Source organism: Macaca mulatta, chromosome 15, assembly GCF_049350105.2.
Source record: "Macaca mulatta isolate MMU2019108-1 chromosome 15, T2T-MMU8v2.0, whole genome shotgun sequence".
Lineage (NCBI taxonomy): Eukaryota > Metazoa > Chordata > Mammalia > Primates > Cercopithecidae > Macaca > Macaca mulatta.
The window spans coordinates 107,030,712-107,053,220 of record NC_133420.1 but is presented as its reverse complement, the minus strand read 5'-3'; the positions used below and the strand labels follow the sequence as shown (position 1 = coordinate 107,053,220).

The following is a 22,509-nucleotide window of genomic DNA, read 5'->3' as shown; positions in this document are numbered from 1 at the left end:
TTTCTAAAAAGTACTGAAAGCTCAGAGTTGTTAGCTCAAAAGACCACAAGATAATCAAGGAGAGCCAGAGCTAAAAGTCAACTCCTCCAAACCACAAAGCTACTCATTTCCTAACTCTAGGTGACCGCTATCCAAACAGAGTTATTTATCTGTGGATCCATGCTTAAAGATAGATCCACTGATCATATCCATTATTACGGTCTAAGGAGCAAAGAGGGCATTTTAATCCTAAATGCCTGACTACATGCTCTTGGTCAGCTGAGGGAAAAAAAAATCAGGCAGAACTACTGAGAGGAGCTAATGGTACATCTATACCCTCAGGGCACTGCTGACTTCCATAAAACAGAGGTAGGGAGTTATACCTTGAAAATTCCATATTTCACTGTCAAGATGGCAAACCTAAGCACACATTGGGAACAATGTCTGTGTCCTCCAACAATCAATCCCCCACTGTACTCAATGAACCATGACCAGTGCTTAGGACGGGTTAAAGCGGGACACACTAGAATACCCCAGATGAACATGACTGTCATGATTCTTCTTGAACAAGGGTCTTGGGAAGTGGCCAAGTTTAAAAGAAATCCTTAGGAAAAAAAAAAAACAAAACAGTTTTAAAAGGATAGACTATAAAAAGCCATCAAAGCAAATATTCAAAGAATTGTCTTTACATATAGACATTATAATTCAGACTACAACACATATTCGGCTTACTTAATGTATTAAAATCATGCAGGAAACACTGTTAAGTATAAAATGGTTTTTAACTTTCTTTTGGTTATACTCATATAAATTTGTTATTAGTATGTGTTACAAAATTGTGTAAGATTCCTATAATTCTGGTATGTCTCAATACATGTCATCAGTAATAATTATAATTGTTACGTTGAATTATCGTGTGTCACATAGTTAACAAATTTCCTTGTCAATTGTGTCTTTGACTGTGGCTTCCCTAAAATATTTTTGTCATCCATAGATAACTGTTGTCTTGATTTGGTCCTCTTTAGAAGATGGTTTTATAATCGGCTATAAAACTTTAATAGGTGCTCTTGAATGCAAGTTTCTGATAACTTTGGATATTATGACATTAGAATAAAGGAAAAAAAAACTTTCAGGACTCTCGCAGAGAGCTAAAATGTTTATGAATATCCAGCAGAACAGGAGTTAACTAAATGGACTGAACTAACAGAAAACTGAAGTAAATATTTTAGATTTTTTTTTTTTTTTGCTTAAAGTGTTGCTGATCCTTTTTGTTTTTCAGAGACAAAAACACTTTTCTTTTGAGCTATTTCCAGCTTTTAACAATTGAGTAAAGTATACTCCTGTGGACAAAATTTAGAGCATATTTGATTCTCTCTACCTAATTTCTCCAGAATTTAGAAACTATCTGTGAGTATTCTTAACTTATGGCAATACAGTTATTTGCATAAGTGCAATAAGAATGTTTTCTTTTGAACAGGACACAGTTGAAGAAACTGGTTATTTTACCAAGGCTTTGACTGGAATGGTATGCTTTCCTTTAAGGAATCAAACTTGACTTGTAAAGTCAATAATAGCCCCTTAGGAAAACTTGCCTCAAACCTTGCCTACATAGTTCCTTTACAGGGTGCCTGACCTGTGGTAAGTAAAGAATGCCACTTTCTGACAGGCCCAGGAGCCCTAAGTTACCTTGGGACCTCAAGAGGACAGAAATTTACCCAACTGACAGGTATTAGAGGGTAAAAACCCATGGCTGGGCTTGGCTTTAAAAAATTCTTATGTGAGATTCCTTATGGAACACAGTTCCATCAAAGCCAATTTAAAAAGCCTATGTAAAAAATAATTACTCTTGCTGCACCTTATGCAAATAATCAGGCCAAGCATAAAAAAACTAAAGTTTATTTGTAAATAAATCAGTCCTATCATGATTTGTTTTAATAAAAATAAGGACTGGAAAGAGAAAAATTATGTTCCCAAAACTACAGTACACCTGTTGTTAGTTGTTTTTGAGATTTCATTTTTATTTTTCTTCAATTTAAACTAAATCCTAAATTTTTGGTGGACTTTAAGTCCCCAAACTAATGCTTTCAAATCTTTACTTTTAAAACTGGGAATTGCACTCCTTATCCTAAAACTCATTATTTACCTTATAGTACACTGTCTGCTTAAATGCTGTACTAAAACTATAGATGAGAATACTAACATCTTTGTCATGGAAGCCTTGGAACCCCAGCCTGGCCTGAGTGAGTACGGTCAGATAGCTCAGACAGCAGCAAAGCAGTTCCACTCCTCTCACCTTGGGGTCAACACCTACCCCACTATGCCCCTATCAGCAAGAAGAAGTCAGAGTGATCGATGGTCTTTTCCCGTCTTCATAGGCCACACTTTAAGAATAAGGTGCTATGAAACCCAAAGGGAGGGATTGGAATCACCTTTGCAAAAATTATAACTGAGAAAATTATCAACAGTGAAAGAGATCAGACCCAACCGACTTCTCCATCTTGCTTCTAACCTTTAAGCTGTCCTTGTTGATTCCTGGGTGTGGGCCAAACTAAATTTGGGAAGAAATTCAGTTCATGGTTTAACCCTGAAACAAAACTGATAATAGCCCTCTCCTGAAAAGACTCCCTTCTTGGCTGGGGACCAGTCTGCCTTTGCAGGACTAACAATTTAGCTACAAGACTAGAAATGACAGTTTAGGGGTCATGCAGCCTCTGGCTCTGAGAGTGTGAAACTCCCCAAATTGCTCCTGGGGATAACATCACTGTTGTAAAACCTAAGATCAAGGCTTGAGGTATTTTGCAGACCCTGCACTCGATGGATCAGCTGACACCACCCAGACCGATAATCTGGCTCAACCATTTCTGCCGTCCCACCCAGGAACAGAAGATGGCAAGAAAACCTCACTTCAGCCCCCTGTGATTCCATCTCCAACCTGACGAATCAGCAGTCCCCACTTCCTAAGTCCCTACCCACCAAATTGTCTTTAAAAACTCGGATCCCCATATGCTTGGTGGAGGCTGATTTGAGTAATAATAAAACTCCGGTCTCCAGCACAGGCAGATCTATGTGAATTACTCTTTCTCCATTGAAATTCCCCTGTCTTGATAAATTGGCTCTGTCTAAGCTGTGGACAAGGTGAACCCACTGGGCAGTCACAGTAAATCTGAAAGAAAACTATCCAGTTTAACGTAGGTCTCTGTTTGCTTGGAAAGTTCTGGAAAATTCTACCTATAGCAATTCGTGTATTAATGCTTTCACCACTGAATCTGATCTAGAAGATTTACTTGGTTGTTCATGTCAACCAGCAGCATGTTTCTAGTTATTTTGTTAAGCTTTGTTTGCCGACAGTAAAGAAAAACCACATAGGTACAGTGACAATTTTCTAGGTCATATGGTTTTATCTAAACTTACTGACTTAATCAAATAAACCTAGTTAAGAAATTTTTCCCTAAAGAAAAAAGCAGATCAGAAATAACAAAATAAATGGGCTAAACAGTTCTCTTTGCAACTTCTGTGTATGTAATGTAAATAAAACATGTAAATAAAAATTCACATGAAAGTATCTAAATTACAGCATTATCCTGAGGAGCTTCATAGTAAAAGGGAAAAAAATTAATTAATGTGATTTAGAGATTAGAAATATCTACTAATAATGTAAGGAATCTGGGTCATTACGTAAGCAAGAAAAACCATTCTCTCTTACTTGCCTGAGGAATGTTAAAATATTCTGTTATCAAATGGATGTGAATGTTGATTTGCATTCACCAAAAACCACAGCAGTAAACAGAAAGCATAACTGTGGTTAACCAGGTTTCTGTGCCTCTTGCCTGGGCGGGGGGAGAATAAGAAAGGTAATGCCTTCTTCAATTGGCGATAATCCTTCCAGGTATTTCAGGTATATTAGTGAAAAACACAATAACTACAGAGGAGAGAGGAGCAAAGGAGAAGTAAAATAAACTCTCAGGTGGGGACCTCAAAGGCAGTATTCAATCATGTGTTGAATTTAACAGAACAAAGAATTCTTTTGGGAGGTACTTTGCTTGGCCTCTCCCTTCACCACCTCTGTCCCTAAACAAATGGGTCACAGGGCAATTACCATGTGAGGGGTCATCTCTTAGTCCCAGTCTCAAGATTTGGAAATGCTGAGCCATTCCTCAGGGCTCTCTCTGCAACCATTCTTTCTATATGGAGCATCCCTTTTTTCTTACTCAGAGGCTTCAGTGGAAAGACACTTGTTTATCTTGGAGCAAATTAAGAATCATATTGTTAGGCAGGAATCTAGACCTAACATGGCGGCGCTACCCGGCGTAGCAGGCCTTTTGTTAAAGACTCCCTTCACCCTTGTACACACCCGCAGACTTACATGCGTCAGAGTTCCCGCTGGGCAACCACGCTCCCCCATGACCTGCAGCTCACCTGCATTCCACAAGTTTGTAAACAGCAGTTTCGGTTGACAGTTTCCAAAGACCCCTTCCTCATGACCCTTACTCAACTCCTGCCCTAGTAGTTTCAAGACCCCCCAGGCCCTGTTTGCACAATCAGCTTCCCTACCTCTCAGGCTGTGAGAAGGCCCTACCCTCCTCCCTCAGCGCGACTTCCTCGGCCCATGCCTTTGGATAGAGGAACCTCGCCTGCAAGCCCTAATAAAAGGCTATTCTCACTGCCATTTGCCTTGTGTCTTCGTTCCCGGTTCGGCTCCAGCCTCAGTTTACCTTTACACATGTTATCAAGGATTTTGAAGAAAATACTTCCCTCAGCATGAGCAGAAAACAAAGCTCCTTGCCAGCCACATGACAGCCACCCCTCACTTGGGCCTTACTTGTTCTCGTTGCTTGCATCATAACGAGGCATTGGGTCCAAGTCATTCCCATTCACGTCGCAACTTGCCAGAGCATCCTATAGCCACAGAGGAGAGAGCAAGGGAAAAGAAATGGACATTCATTAATTAGCCATTGACCCACAGGCTCATGCATTTTTAAATACATTTCTGCCAGAAAGTAATTAGGTTAACTAATACGCTCACAGTTCAGTGGTGTCAGGCCTTAGGGAGGGAGTGCTCATTCAGTGATAATTAGTGCTGTATTTTTCCCCCTTAAGGTGAAGAAGAACTCTACACAGACCAAAGAATTGCCTGGTTCATTCTTGCCAGCACTTTTCCCCCTCATACCTAGAATGACCCAGTTCATGAAATGTATATCTTTCAAAGACATCCTCATTACTACCTTTTCTCTCCTTGACTACCTAGGCACAAAGTGATTTATTCTCCATAGACTCTCTCCCTACTCCTTACTTGATTTCTTGAGTTTGCAACTTCCTTATCATAATATAGATTTCAGAAGACAAAAATCATTCACGTATCATTGGCAAGCCAATTAACAATCAATATCAGATCTTTATTATGTCAGGTATCTTGGCACCGCTATTAGACAACCCTCGTCTATTAGATACAAACCAGATATTGTATCTACTATAAAGGAGTCCATGATTTAGACATTCTACTAATACCCATTGGCTTTTGGACCAACCAAAATGATGAACAGTTTTCCTACATTAAGATTTCAAAATAAGGAAATAGTATCTCCAAAACCAAAGTTGGATTTGCTTGTTTGCTTTTAAAAATGATTGTGAAAAATATCTGCAATACTGAAAAAAAAATTACTAGACTGTTACCATTTATCAAATTTATGTCACTGTAGCCAGCCTAATTTAACATGCTTTGAATTTTCTTTGATTGATTAATTGAAATAGGGTCTTCCTCTGTCACCCAGGCTGGAGCGCAGTGGCGCGATCACGGCTGGGCTCACTGCAGCCTTGATCTCCCACGCTCAAGCAATCTTCCTGCCTCACCTCCTGAGTAGGTGAGACTATAGGCAGGTGCCACCACGCCCAGCTATTTTTTTTTTAACTTTTAGAAAGATACAAAAATATAAGGAGGGAAAAGAAGCGCTCAGAGGGAATACAAGAGATTAAGACCACAAGTGTATGGGGTCACTAGAATAATTTGGCAGAAGTTTCTTTCTATGTAGGTTAGTTGGCTATAAGAAACGTATCTTACTATCAAATGAAAAATGGGCTGCTTCCACCTTCTAGCCTGGAATAATGTGGTATTATTGGGACCCCTTCTCTGGAGTATAATCTGGCTTATTTTCAGTTCTGGTGGTCTTCTGTTGAGTGGCTTGGTCTCTCTCTTTCTCTCTCCTCATTTTTTTTACTTTTATTAGAGGTAAAGTCTCGCTGTTTTCCAGGCTGGTCTCAAACTACTGAGCTCAAGCAATCCTCCTGCTGCAGCCTCCCCAAATGCTTGAATTACAGGTGTGAGCCAGTGCACCTAGCCTGAATGTTCTTATACTTTATTATTATTCCTAATTTCAATGTTAGTGAAAGTAAACACTATCTTGATTTTCTGTCTTTATCAAAGGCTCTTCTTTCTGAAAATAACTTTTAGAACATAAAGACTGAAATGTTTGGGGAAATCAAGCAAAATATATATTGTATATACAGGTGGTAAGTTCCTGCTTCCTGTGCAAAAGAGGCTCGACGGACCTGCTTAGTGTCCTTTAGAGCACGAAGGCTTCAGAGTGTATCTAATGTATCTTACTAATTTTACTGGTAAGGAAAAAGAGGCCTGAAACAGAGGACCAACCAAAATGATAAACAAAGTTTTCCTACACCAAGATTTCAATATGAAGAAACAGTATCGCCAAAACCAAAGTTGGATCTGCTTGTTTGCCTTTAAAAGTGATTAAACAAATCCAGACTGGAAGGAACCCAAGTCTTTGACATGTTACCCAACGTGCTTTCTCTACTCCCCACCAGGTCCAGCATAAAGAAGAAGCAAGAGGGCGCCAATCATGCTAATTGCACAGATTAATTCTAGAGAATTTTTTCTCAAGAGGAGAAAAATGAAAAAGATAAAAGACTGCACTCCCAATTACATGAATGCTATTTGTATTTAGTCAAATACATTCATATGCAGTGGGGAAGAGCAGCATGCTGTAAAACCCTCTTTGCGTGTGACAAGAAGGATATCTCCGCTGGCGCACAGAGAGCCATAGTTTCTGTTCTTCTATCTGACCATGGATAACTCCCTTCTGTCTTCAGGCTACAATTTATTCTCCTATCAAATAAGGAGAGTAACCTGAAGTTCCTTTTTAGCTTTAAAATTCTATTCTGTAAAGAGACACAGTTTGTCTGGGTGCACTTGGATGCAGCAACTCAACCATTTTGTTCAAATGAGAACTAAATGAATTTGTGGCTTCTTCTTAAGAAAGGAATTGATTCCTACAGACCACTGGGAGGCCGATCATTACTGTCCTTTAAAAAAAAAAGAAGAGGCAGAGAGAGAAAGAAGACCATCAGATAACTGGAGAAAAGTTTGAAGTACATTTTTCTCCATAAAAGAAACAAAGAGTACTGCCTGGTTGGTTGGATAAAGTGTTGAGAACAGCGAATGTTGCTGGTAGCAGATGGTGTTGGTGGTGAGGTTTCTGCTACCTTATTGCTTTCTTTTTGTAAGTCAGAACATCAGAGTCACTGGAAAGTTGAAAGGGTTATCTCATGCTTCCTGTATTCAGAGAACTCATCTTTTACCAGAGAAAAACAAAACACAATACCTTATTGTATGCTGCTACATTTTTCAGTAGCTATCCACCTTATTGATAACCCTAACATGAGTTTCCCTGTTTCCCAGAAGGAAAGACCTTCCAACCACAGCATACACTCACGTAGTTTTGCATCAGATCTGGATGGGTTCTCTCAATTCCGTCATCCAGAATAGTGACCACAATGTTCTTTCCCGTGTAGCCTCTCTTCCAGGCTCCTTCGATATTCATGTCAGACTGGCAGGGATGCGTATTGTCACTGCAGTGCTGAAATAAGAAAAGCATGCTGCAAGATTACTAAATAGTGAGGAAATTGAAGAATTACCTATTTATTTATTTATTTATTTATTTATTTATTTATTTTTCTTTTTTGCTTTACTGCCCGGGCTGGAGTGTAGTAGTGTGATGAGCTTACTGTAACCTCGAACTCCTGGGCTTACGGGATCCTCTCGCCTCAGCCTCCTCAGTAGCTGAGACTACAAATGCACACCACCGTGCCCAGCTACCTTTTAAATTTTGGGCAGAAACAAGGTCTTGCTTTGTTGCTGAGGCTGGTCTTAAACTCCTGGCCTCAAGGGATCCTCCCACCTCGCCTCCCAAAGTGCGGGGATTACAAGCGTGAGCCATTGTGCCTGGCTCTACTTCTCAAGATAATGCATTAAATTAACAGTAATTTGGCACATTGTCTACTAGTGTAGAAACACAGATCTCCAGCATGAACAGGGGAAGACAGGAAAGAAAGATGTGGGAAAAGCAAGCGAAATAGAAATCTCTCCGCCACCAGCTCTGACCTGTTCTGATACCGTAAGTCTTTTGGAAAAGCATAAAATAAAGTGTTATCTCAACAGCAGAAAAATGGATGTATCATTTTATTGTTAACATGTTTTAATGACATACAAATAGGCATCATAGTATTTCATTTATAAATCCAAACCATGTCACTGAAGAACATATACTTTATAATTTCTTAACCAAGCGCCTAGAAGCCAATCCAGCTACAAATGGAACCACTCAGGCAGCTTCTGTACAGCAGCCAGATATGCGCTCCTGTGAAAAACCCATGGGCAAGAAAAAATAACAGGTTGTCCACATTTCTTTCACTAAATTAACAATGGCTATTGTACTATAATTTGTAGGCAGTAGACAAATTCATCCAGCACTATTTCTTCAAGAAGGCAAAGAAGAATAGTGCCAAGTCCAGAAAGGTGCCCTACACAGGACAATGTGTGTGAAGGCTTCGAGGGGCAGGCTGTAAAACATGGAACCCGAGCTCATTATGTATAGTAATTTCATTCTGCAATGGCTACAACATACAAACATACTGAAAAACAAATTAAGGCAGCAGCTTTTCCTGACATAATTTACGAGCATTCATCTAACCCACACAATTGTTCCTTTAAAGTCCATCTCTTTGAAATATCCCTCTGTGTGATGTTTTCTAGGTTCTTAAGACTCAGGACAGGAACAAAAGAGAAGAGCTGTGCTGCTATATAATTCCATAGCAACACGAGCCACCCCAGATCTTTCCCCATTCATTACTTTCTTCCTGCTTTGTAACAAACACTTCAGCATATTGGGAATGGAGGAGAACAGAAGCTTACTATGCCCTAAATACAATGCAGACTTCACTGCTATGGATTCACTTAACACACACTTCACTGAGTACCTACTATAATTAAGAAATTATAAAGCATATGTTCCTCAGTTACCCGGTTTGAATTTATATGCTAGGGTGTGGCTGTGCACAAAGCAGAGGAGGTCCCTGTCCTAAAGGCGAGACACAGAAGATAAACTACCAAATAAACAAGACCATTCAGTGAGCTCCCTGTGTTTTAAAGGCTCCTTGTGTTTTAAACACTGTGATATGATGGTGCATGCTGAGGGATCTGAGCACACCACTTTAGATGAGATGGTCAGAAAAAAGATTCCAGTCTCTGCAAATGTGAAATGTGAGAAGGAGTTGGTCTGCCCAAGAGCCTAGGGACAAGTGTCCTGGTAGAGGACACAGCACATGCAAAGATGGCAAGGCAGGAAAGAGTTCAGCATATCAGAGGATGGGTATTGCTGGAGCTTAGTGAAGAGGGAGAGAATGGCACAGAGGCAGAAAGTTAGAAGCAGAGGCATGTCAGATCATTCAGGGCGTTGTAGGCCACAACTCAGCTTTTATTCCAACTACATCCTAAGCGGAAGCTCCTTTCCAAACCTCATCCCTTACAGGTGCTTCCAATGCCTCCAAAATAAATTTGTTAATTAATGTATTCCCCAAATGAGACTGCCTTTTGTTGAGTGTTATAAATACACTCGAGTAGTTTCAAGGATTCATTCTAAGAAAGGGTGCACCCATGTTTTCATGACAGACAACATTGATTTCCTACAGAATAGGAGCTTCTAATTTTGTAAGAACATTTGTATCTTTTCCCCCACCTTCCTGACTTCTTTCTGGCACTTGAGGCCCTGAACACACACACTCTACTATTCTACTCTACTAATCCGAATTCTCCCTCCCTCGTGCCTTCAGTTTTTGGGCCCCAGCTTTGGACCTACCTCTTAACACACAGCCTTTCTCAGCCTACTTGTCTTTTTCCCTTCTCTGAACTTAAAAATACACCCCACCCCCTCTTCCCCACCCCACACACACTTTCTCTCCCTCTCTCTCTCTGTTCTATGCAATCCAACACCGACTCAGTGAATTCTGCCCAACTGTTGTTGACTGTTGAATCCTGGGTGTGAATTTTGTCTCCCTGACTATAAGCCCCTAGAAGACCATGTAATAAACTAAGTCTGACCTAGGATTTCAAAAATATTGGCTAATTATATCCCATAAATGAGGGTATATTCTCAACTTTATTTCCAGTATGTGTACTGCTCTGACCTCTTCCAAGATACACAGCCAGCTAACACTTAGTTAACAAAGATTGATTAAAAAAATAGTGTAGATTTCTGAAATGCCTCCATTTGTCAGAAGCCTCATTCTGGCCAAGAGTTTGGGCCTCTCCTCACCAAATATTTTAATTTAACCCAAAGCAACCTTGACAGGTTTTTATTCCATTCTCCTTTCAAAACCTGCTGTGGCCACCTGCGGTATCGATTGTGACATGAAGTCATGTTAATGTGGCCAAGAGGTGGGCCGGAGGAAGGAAATGCACAGGAAATGGGTAACCCACAAATGGGATAACCAGCCTGGAGTGGAGGGATGCTGCCTGAAATTGTAATTACGAAAACTGAAGAAAACCAGCCATCTACGGAAAACATGTGTTAAAAGTGAAGCAACTAGGTTCCTTTCTTCCACCTCTGCTTCTATTGAATCTGACTTTACCATTAAATATTCTTGTACCACCTTTTTGCTTGTTTTCTTTATATACATCACCATGGTAGGAGGTGAAGAAGAAGAAATATCCAACTGATGCTTTCATTTGGATAATCTAATATAGCAAGCCACCAAAATACAAAAGACAAAAAGGAATGTTAAAGCCTAGGGTGTCTTTTGCAAATGTTAGTAATAAGGTCAGAGGGCATTTAAATTAGAACCCTAAACCCTGAATGTGGATCTTTGACTTTTAATACATTTCAAGTGGCCTAGGCTTCCAAATGTGTTTCTAACATAGTTGTTTCCTGTACCTCAAGAATCCAGAGACCAAAGGCTATGGGAAATACTGATGTCACCCAACACTGACCAGAGATGAAAATGAGTTCATTTCCTTAACCACCTAGTTGAGATAGTCTTTAAACTAGGCCCTGTTTACTTGCCAGGAATCTATGTTACCGCAGCACCCAGAGGCAAAAGGAACACAGCCGTGATCCCCTCATACATCATCAACCATGGTGAGAAGGTCTCTGCCAGAGCGGGAACTAAAGAAGAGTGTCTGGAATTGTTACCACACATGCAGCCCGCAGCCTGGTGTTCACCAAAGGGGCCGGTCAGAAATTTCCAGCATATTTGAAGCTATTGAAAACCACATATGGGCACAGTATATGCAAGATAAATATTTACAGTAAATGTAGGTACTTTCAGTTCTGAATAATGCACTGTATTTCAGTGATGGTTCTATTAAGTATTTAGAAATGACACTGGACACATAAAACGGAAAATATCCTGAAGAAACAACCATTACCACAAAGTTCCCCACTTTCTTATCCATATGAGCTTGTGCCTTTTTAGGAATGAAATTTCAAAGACATTGTCCTGTGAGTTCAAGAAATGGCCTTTTCCACACCAGGGTTATGAGCTATTCTGCCTATAAACCACTCTGGGTGTGTCCATTTCTCTTAGGTCTTCATAAACATCTCACACTTCAATTAAAGATAGTTTCTACCCCAAATAAACACCTTTGTTATGTTCTCATGATCATTGTTTTTAAGACTGAGGTGGGAGGTGCTGGCGGAGTTTATTGGGGGGGGCGCCTTTTGGTATTATATTTTTAAAATTTCTCTAAGTTCTGAGGGTCTCCAATGAACTGCTAATTTAAATGCTGTCAATAATCTGCTAACAATGAAAACAACTGTTGTTCACTATTATTGATACAGTGGCTTAATAAGACTTCATCTCCGACTATACAACATTAACAAGAAAATAAAATTAAATATACAAAAACCTGCTTTACAGACAAATGAAGACACACATCTAGTCAACTAGGTAAAGGGTACATATACTTGAAATTATGTGTAAAACTTGGAGTTCAGGAGTGGTTAGAAGTTTAAGAAAAAAAAAAAGAATTGATATTCCTTAAATGAAAATATAACTACCGTTTACTAGGTCCTTACCATGGCCAAGCATTTTACTAATCACTTTATCTGGATTACCATTATTTAAAATTTAGAACAACTATTTGCAAGAGGTACTATTGTCATTTGCTTTCAACAGATAAAGAAAAAGAGACTTAATCAGCCTAGGTAACCTTCCAGAATTCAAACAGCTGGCCAATGTGAAATCAGGATTCAAACCCAAGCAGTCTGACACCAGAGCATTGGACTATGTAACTCTTGTGTTAAAACTAAAACAGAAAGGGCTTAGAGCAGGGTCAAAAACAAGCAAATTCAGATAAGGGTAGATAAGGAGGAGATAAGGCATGGATGTTGGAGAAAGGTTCCTGTAAAGAAACTCAAATAACAGAAATCACTCTGGCCTTAGCACTCTGATGAGTACATTCAAGTGATAAAGTGGAATATAGTTGTTTAAGACCTTAGAGACCTAATTTTCCTTTATTCCATTTATTGCATCACATCTTTCTGGAAACACCAAGTTTATACTTGAAAATTTTCAGCAACGGGAAGTTCACTTCTTTATTAAATAGGCAATAAAGTGCTGGTAAATCAGTTCTTTAAAACAGTGGTCCCCAACCTTTTTGACACCAGGAACTGGTTTCGTGGAAGACAATTTTTCCACAGATGTGGGGTGGTTTCAGGATGAAACTGTTCCACCTCAGATCACTGGGCATTGCTTAGATTCTCATAAGGAGCATGCAACCTAGATCCCTCGCATGCGCAGTTCACAATAGGGTTCGTGCTCCTCTGAGAATCTAGAGGCGCTGCTGATCTGACAGGAGGCGGAGTTTAGGCGGTCATGCGCACCCACCACTCACCTCCTGCTGTGCAGCCTGGCTCCTAACAAGCCAGTATCAGTACTGGTCCGCAGCCCAGGGCTTGGTGACCCCTGCTTTAAAAAACAGCCCTTACGTGTTCGTGTTTCCCAATTTCCACAGTGTAAATACTCACATCATGGCTAGTTTTAAACTACCACAACTGCAAATTTCTAAATGTGCAACAATCAATGTTCATGACTTATAGAAGGTGGATCCAGGGTACCACTGGAAACAGCCCGCCATGGTTAGTCTTGCTCCATTTCTGATTAAGTCATGCCTTCCAAGGTGTCCAAAATCTGCTTCTCAGTACTTGGGAACTACCCAAGACTCCATTCTTCCCTTTGTAGTTTCAGACAATAGTTTCACTCCCTCTTGCATGTTTTTTTTTTTTTTTTTGGAGACCTAAGATCATTTCTCAGTTAGAAATGTTAATAGCACCTGACGTAATGCCAAGGGAACATCAGAAAACAGTGGAGGTTGGGAGAAGAAGGCTGTGATGTACAAGATATGCTTATAGAGAGGAAAGCAGAATAAATCCAGTTCCAAAATTCTACTCATAATTGAGGATTAAGAAATCAAAGCATAGCAGTCGAAGTATAACTAGATGGCCTTTAGATTTAGTTAAGTGGATGGCATTTCTCATTTGTACATTTTGTGGCCCTCTTTGAATCTTTCCAAACCTGACCCATCTTACATTAGAAACTTCCAGCCTTAAAATCATTTAACAAAATAAAAAACGATAAACCAACAAACACATCTTGTGTCACCTTTAAGGAATCTTTACAAGCCTCACATTAGTGTTTGGAGACCTGGTTTCCACTATATTACCTGGCCTTGGTGCTAAACCATGTTTTATGCTTCTAAAACTTAGCGGGCATTTCTGAGGCACCAAGAACAAGCTTATCTGTTATATGTATAGCTCTCTGGAGCTGCCAGGGTTCACACCAACCTCAAGTACCTCAGTTCAAAAAGCTGAGTCAGGCTTCAGAAATCCAGGTCTGAAACCATTGCCTCCATCTCTATTGTCATTTCTCCTTCTCACTTAGTACATTCCAGTCACCATACTGGCCATGATACTGTCCCTATTGTTAGGTCCTGGAAGTCTAGTCCACGCAACAGACAAGCAATTGCAAAATAACTGTTCATTAGTTACAGGTGGATCCAGTGTACCACTGGAAACAGCCCACTATGGTTGGTCCACACCTTTACCAAGATGGTACATATCCTTTCCATCCCCTGCTTGCCCTTTGGCAATACATGTTAGGCATCATTAACACAGTTTGTCAGGATACTGTGGGAACATGGAACCCAGTCAGGGGGAAGTACAGGAAGGCTAAGAGCACTTTCTTGAGAAAATAACATTTAAACTGAGCCCCTAATACAAGCTGACTAGCCAAAGGGCAAGTTGGGGATGAAGAGGATATGTTCCATCTTGGTAAAAGTATAAAATAATCATAGAGAGACTGGACTCTTAAAGGAACTTAAGAAAGTCAGTATAGCTGGAGAATACAGGTTACAAAAGGTGAGGTGGGAGATGAGAAAAACAGAAGAATTGAGGCTGGAGAGGTGAGCAGGGTGTGGTTTGCTACAGAGCAAAAGCTCATTAATGTTCAAGATTATCAATCTAAGGGAAGTTGGCCAAACCAGAAGGGTAGGAGAAAATCCGTGTATCAAGTTGAAGCCACTTCTCTGAGCGTTGGCTGTATAATTGGGGAAGAAATGCAATGAGAACACCTAAATTTGTCCGGTATATGATTCTAAAGCAAATTCTAAGATGCCTGGGCATTCCGTTGAACATTCTTTTCAACGAAAGCCCGGTGTTTTTCTGCTCACGCATCCACCACTCTTCATATTAGTCATCTTTGGTTATATATGTGTTTTATCTTCCTAGTGAAATTACAAGCCACTTGTGCTATATTATTATTATATCTTTATAATCTTTAAAGTTCATAATAAAAATACTCAATAATTCATAAATCAATATGTTTTGAGAGGGTGTGATGGTTAATTTTATGTGTTACTTGACTAGGTTAAGGAGTGCCCAGATAGCTAGTAAATACTATTTCTGGATATGTCTGTGCACGTGCTTCCAGAAGGGATTAGCATTTGAATAGATAGAGCTAGTAAAAGAAAACTGTCCACACAATGTGGGTGGGCATCATCTGATCTGTTGAGGGCCGGAATACAACAAAAAGTCAGAGGAAGAGTGAATTTGCTTTCTCTGGTAGAGCTGAGACATCCATCTTCTCTTGTCCTTGGGCACTGTTGCTCCTGTTTCTCCTGTCTTCGGATTCAGACTGGGCCTTACACCCTTGGCTCTCCTGGTTCTCCAGCTTTCTGAGCTTCACTAGAACGACTGGCTTTCCTAGGCTTCCATCTTGCAGATATCAGATCATAGGACTTCTCAGCCTCCATTATTACATGAACCAATCCTTCATGATAAATCTCTCTCTCTCCCTCTCCCTCTCTTTCTCTCTCTTTCTCCATATATATAATATATATTATATATATGTAATACAGGTAATATAATACAGATAATACATACAATACAGGTAATAAAGAAGGTATAAATAAGATCTAGAAATCTCCATCTTCTGCACATTGACTCTCATAATGGGGCACTGCCAATGTAAAGGTCTAAGACAGAACTTAAGGAATGTGCAGGGACTGAAGCCTTCACAGGGAATTCTATGAGAAGAGAAGACATTCATTTGGGGTTGCTGATTATTCTAATATTTCACTAACAATGTTCAATCCTTCCGGCAGAAGAAGTCAGAAGAGCGGTAACATAGCAACAGGTGGGTTTATAGGTCTGGTGGGAAATTTCTGCTGTCAGGGGAGGAGCTCAGGGATGCAGAAGTTTGTTTGGAATAACACAAGGCAAGACAGAAGCGAATATTGTTCAACTCTCCTCTGGTTTCAGTATATGATTCAATTGGAATATTATTTCCCTTTTTAGGTCACGCAGAAATTCTACCATAAGTTGAGGAGAAATTTAGTTTTGCCAAATGACTTTCTTCCTGGCTGACTATGAATCAAAAATCAAATATTTCTTAACGCATTACCCTCTCACACAAATTGTGCAATTAGTATATTAGTTAATCGTGTTCGCTTATGGATGATCTCAACTAAAATGTTTTCCTTAAGTGCTTATATGCCAAGAAACAATTCCTACGCTGGAGCTCATAAAAATGAATTTTAGAAGCAACTGAACTGCATTATTTAATAATTATGGGAACATGAGCAGTAAGCAGCTCTCATTCTTTTCTAAAATGTAATTTTTTTGGTTTCTATTATTTGCAAAATTCTGCCTGCATAGAACTCTTCACCCTCTCGGTCCCCTCTGAGCATAAATTTGCTCAGAAACCTCTGCTTCCTCTCTATTCACTGAGGTCTCAGGAAGCAGTGCTCATAGAATGGAGTACTTTTTCCTTTTTAAAAAATGAGTAGACTGTGGTGTGGCTTGGATAAGCACAACCAACAGGCTTCAGTTCCCACTACTTTTATTTCTTCAAAGTCACACACAAAAAAAAAGTTGAGAAAAAAATAAGGGAAGTAATTGTTTTTCTAATGTTGGAGACATATAGGGTCAAGGAGAGGGAATTTAAATGTCATTTGAAAATATTGAAAAACAACTTTATTAATATGTCATCTTCATTTATATTGCTTCATAAATGACAATAATCTCATGAAATATGATGGCAGCTATTTTTTAGGTGAGAAAATAATCCATTTTTCAGTTGAACAAATCAAGCAGCACAGGGGTCTATTTATATAATATCTCCCAAAGCCTTCATTCACTCTGCAATCAGCTTTTGACAACATAATCATTAGCTTTTCAATGAATGGGTGAATGCACGAATGAACAGACAGACAGAAAGACAAATAAATAGAAGAGCAATACATAATTTACTCTCCAAGTCCTATCACATTTCAATTTCTCACAAATTTTTACCAATAGGTACACCTCTTTCCAGGACCCTGCAGAACACCTGAACAGTAAAAGCCACTTCAGCTTCCTTAAATCAACCCCTAGAACTCCCATAGATAAGATGCTTTCAAGGGATGTTTTCAAAGCCAAGTCACACAGGTGGCATATATATGAAAAGAAGAGGACATAGAGGGATGAAGAGGAAGACAGGATCAAATGCACAAAACAATGAAGCTGTGCACATTTAAGTGATGGACATGTGATCATTAAATAGTCTTGGCCACTCCAAGAATAAGAACTACTTGATATTTCCTAGTAAAATACAAGTTTAACCTGTTTAAACTCAACAGAGCAGCAGACATTTGGTATTAAATATTAACAGTGGTCCCCTAATTTCTGTCTCAAATTAAGGCACTAAGGTAGATACCTTAAAAGACAAAAAAGACTTAGTGTATTGAAATTATATCTAAAAATAGGGGATGCAGAATTTCAAATAGATCTTTCCAGATTTTTTTGACTCTGCTCCTCTCTAGATCTATGAGATTACTGGCTCCACTTTTTGAATATTCTAACAGTTCTAAAGGATTTTTGCCATGCCCTCTAATAAGTTATTACCCAAAATATATTTATTTCTATAAGAAATCTGACGCAATTGTGGCATGGAAGTTCAGAAAACAGGGAGTAATGTAAACTCAAGCAACCATATCAAAGAGGCAGGGTTTCTTAAGACCCGCATGAACCATAAGTAGTTGGAGACAAAATCTGAATTCGACTTTGCTTTCTTGCCAACACACTAGCCCACTGTGACCCTCACAAATCTTTTCTTTTTCCTAGTAACATGACTTCTTCAGGTATAAACTCATCATTATGTTTTTATATAATCAAAGAGTATGTCTAATACACACAATCACCTCAATAAAGGTGTGCTGCTTAGAAAAGGAGAATAACGTAATATCAATAGTTAAAGTCTATATTGCCAAATTTTTGTTTTTCCCATATTGCACAAGCCAGCTATCCCAAAACATAATGGCCGGAAGCAATAATTTATTATTACCACTCACAGTTCTACAGGTTGAGTAGGATCAGCTGTGTGGCTTTCACTTGGGGCCTCCCATACTTTGCAGTCAGATGTCCACTGGGGATAAAGCCATTTGAAGGCTTGACTGACATGGCAGTTAATATGGCCTTTTCATTCATGTGAACACGAAGAAAATTTTCAACCTGATGTGTAGGATTTAGTTATTAATGTGTGTTTGTCATAGTTGAGTTATCTGAAAGTTCTTCTGAAGGACATATATCTATTGCATAATGATTTATCCCATAATAGCTAGAGCAATAGCAGTTACATTACAGTTATACTACATCTGTAAACTGTCAAAACATGTACTCATTTGCTTCTGCATGTGTTTGTTTTTTAAAATTTCCAACCATACTTATTAAATGCCTTTTAGACACTAAGTCTACATTGGGGAATGAGAAAACACACGATCTAGTCTTCATAAAGGTGATATTCAAATTTGGGCAGATGGATAATAAATAAGTAGTCAAATAAGACAAACTATAATTAGAGATCATGGTAATAGTTATGAAGGAAACAAAAAGACCTTGCATGACATTAAGGGAAATGTGTTATTAAATGTATACCCTGAGTTCTTTACAGTTTTTCTGTTACTGAGCTGACATTTATTCAATAAACCCTGAAACTTCAGTTTGGAAAGAGGCTTTTATAGGCATCAGGCAATAAACTCAGGCCATGGAAGAGCAAGTCAGAGCAAAATTGAGGTTCCCAACCTATTGGCATTTAAAATTTAAAAACAAAACAGAGCACTTTTCCACATTTCAAATAAAAATTTAAAAACAAGAAAATTGACAAAAACAATCCACACTGTGGTATGTGTGATGTTTAAAGAGCATGATAATATGCTATGCTATGATATATCCACAGAAAAATAAACCTACTTACAGGGCAAAGGAAAAACCATCTCACTTCTGACTATCAGCAAAATCAATTCTGATAGCTACTAAAAGACTGCTTTAATATCATTCCTTTTAGGCTGAGTAAAAACAATTGTCCAACTCTACCTGACATCTTTGCTTTTATTGTCCACTTGAAGATGTAAGCTAGTATAAAATCTACAAAGTTGCTTGCAAGGAAAATCAAACATTTTGCCTGGACAGGCCAATCATATGCCCAGGGCTTCTTGCACAGTGGTAAGTAGCGGAGGCTTCAGAAAAGATGAAGGATCCCATAATGCATTTGATTAGCCACTCAATAAAGGAACCTACAGAGAAGACTGCCTCTTCGACATGGTGAGATTCTCTCCAGACCCTGGAGTATAATGAGCAAGAAAACAAACTCATTTTTATCCTCCACTAGCAAGCGTAATTGCAAATGTTTTTCTTATTAATAAAAAATGTTGAATCCTTTCAAGAATCTAACCAAGCAACTTGCTTTAATAGCATCCAACAGAATTTCTTGTTAGAGAAAAACAGTAATTCCAGAAAAGTCACTATCCAAACTCAGTGACACATCTTCATGTATAGAGCAAGGACACTGAACTCTATAGTAACTTCTAACCTGTTACAGTGGCGTATTCAAGGTAAACTGGAATACTGTTCCTGTAACCTAACCCACATTTTTTCCATTCATTAATGAAAGGAATAATGTTAACACAATTAAATTCAACACTAGGGTAGCAGCTTTCCACAGCCCCATTCAGCAGCCCACATACATATTTTAGAACATTGTTTTCCAAGCATGTCGTCTTTTCTATCTAATTAGTAAGCTCTTCATGGGTAACTAACATAAACACCTTACAGATAGAGTCCAAAACATCCTCACATCTGACAGTGGTATGTTTTCACTGATGATTTATAATAGGGCTTTCCAAAGTGGAAAAAGTGGAGAAAGATGTTGAAAGATGTTAAATTGGAGTTACAGAGATCCAAAAAGCTGCTCAGTTGACACAGCAGAAAAATGCAGCCCTTTCCACTTTATTCTCCAACACCTTATTTTTCATTAAAAGGGAAGAAAGGGCACAGTGAACAACAAAGTGATAGATCACAGTCCTCCAAAGATTCTAAGACAAACAAAAAATAAAACTTCCTTTAAAAGGATGTGTTTAACCTATCAATTCCTGAAGTTACTTTCTAGTGAGAAGTTTGTACCATTAATAGTTTGGAATGTTTTTAGCTGCAAGGAAAAAAAGCCCCAATTAACCATCATCAGAAAAAGCATTTAATTATCATCCAGTTAATCTGAAAGCTGGTGGTTTCAAGTTAATGACATCATTATGGAACAGGACTATTTTCTCAGTCACCAGACTTAGCTGTTGGCCCTTTGTCCTCTGAAAGTGCCTCCTGATTTGAAGATAACTACCATAGCTCCTTGTATGATATCCCTCATCAGTATCCCAAGCAGAAAGAAAGACATCACAAAAGGCTTTCTCTCCTAAGAGAAAGAAATTCTTCCGTATCAACTTCATCAGTAGTTGTTATTTGGCTAAAACTGAGTCACTGGAATACCTCTTTCTTCATCCCTGGTGCAGCGCACATGAATCCCATGACTGGCTTGGAGCACTCGTGATTTATTCCCTAGGGCTAGGAGACAGTTTGCCTTCTCTGAGATTAGGTAATTTCCACCAGAGCTACATAAACATAAACCTAGGGATATAAAGCAGGTATTAATGAAGTACGATTATAGGGTAGAAAAAGACACTGTCTGAAATATGGTTATTCCTTAGCTTTTGTGATTGCTCCATGTATCTGTCCATCTAGCTTTCATGACACTTATCTAGCTATATATGATCTATGTCTCATATATAAATATATATAAACTCCACCTTGTGACAGTTTAAGGTAGTAGGATTTTTCTTCTTTTTTTTCTTTTTTTAACTTGAGACGGAGTCTCACTCTGTCGCCAGGCTGGTGTGCAGTGGCACGATCTCGGCTCACTAAAACCTCCGCCTCCCGGGTTCAAGCGATTCTCCTGCCTCAGCCTCCCGAGTAGCTGAGACTACAGGCATGTGCCACCATGCCCAGCTAATATTTTTTTTAATTTTTAGTAGAGATGGTATTTCACCATGTTGACCAAGTTGGTCTTGATCTGACTTCATGATCCTCCCACCTTTGCTTCCCAAAGTGGGTAGTAGGATTTTTAAAGGTTATTTGAAAAATCACACATGAAGAAAACCATTAAGAAGAACATCAATTCATATAACTGGAAAAAATAAATGTTTTAGTCCAACTGAAATTGAGATTGAATAGAACTGAACTGAACTTTTTTTTTTTATCCTCACATTTCATTAGGAAATAACATATTATGATCACTAAGGTTGTTATTAAATTAAATTTGCATCTTTAATTCAACAAATATTTTGCACATGCTGTTTGCTCAGCACCATCCCAGGTATCATTCTAGGTACCACGTGGACTATGAAAAATAGTAACAAACATTTCTTTCCCTAAAGAAGAGCTGCTAGATAAAATACAAGAGCCCCAGTTAAATTTGAATTTCAGATAAACAAGAAAAACTTTTTTAGTATAAGTAGATCCCATATATTGTATGGGACATACTTACATTAAAAAGTTATTCATTGCTTATCTGAAATTCAAATTAATATCTATTTTCACTTTCTACATCTGCCAACCCTCAGTGCCACCAGTCTAAGGGAGGGTAACTTTACAGCATAATACTAATTTGTCCTATGACATCTCCAACTTTAATTAACGGCATCTATCTTTCTTAAGGAAGAATTAAGATGCCTGTAGTAAGAATGCAAAGCTCACACCTGTAATCCCAGCACTTTGGGAGGCTGAGGCAGGCAGATCACGAGGTCAGGAAATCGAGACCATCCTGGGCAACACAGTGAAACCCTGTCTCTACTAAAAAGACAGAAACTAGCTGGGTGTGGTGGTGCACGCCTGTAGTCCCAGCTACTCAGAAGGCTGGGGCAGAAGAATCACTTGAAGCCAGGAGGCAGAGGTTGCAGTGAGCCAAGATCGTGCCACTGCACTCCAGCCTGGGTGACAGAGTGAGACTCCATCTCAGAAAAAAAAAAAAAAAAAAGGCAAAAAGAAGGAAATATGCAGTGTTCTATTTGCTTCCTACCCAGAATAGGATCTAAAGAATCTAATCCTGGCTTCAACAGGATAATGAAAGCCATCTAAATCTTAATCTCCCCATGCATCCTTCAAAAACAACATAAAGATAAAACAAGCAGAAACTATGAAATTTTTTTATCATAACTAGGAAAAAGGGAACACAACAACCTCAAATTACACATAAGCAGGAGAAAAATACTCAAATCCAGCAGCACCTGCTCTTGAGATCACTCCAGAGCGGAAAGTTAGATAGAGACAGCAGAAAAGTAGAAGGAAGCAAAAGCCCAGTAATGGTGAGACACAAATAGAACCATCC

The 22,509-nt window shown here is 38.9% G+C and overlaps 1 protein-coding gene across 8 annotated transcripts in view; it reads right to left on the bottom strand.

The window, feature by feature from the left end:
- Positions 1-22,509, bottom strand: part of PCSK5 (proprotein convertase subtilisin/kexin type 5) — a 464,549-nt gene that overhangs the window by 321,892 nt on the left and 120,148 nt on the right. For all 8 annotated transcript variants that reach the window (XM_077966251.1, XM_028835254.2, XM_077966252.1 and 5 more), the window contains exons 4-5: positions 7,704-7,847; positions 4,799-4,875 (exon numbers count right to left, since the gene is read on the bottom strand). In XM_077966251.1, the coding sequence (XP_077822377.1) occupies positions 4,799-4,875; positions 7,704-7,847 (221 nt within the window). The remainder of the gene's footprint in view (positions 1-4,798; positions 4,876-7,703; positions 7,848-22,509) is intronic.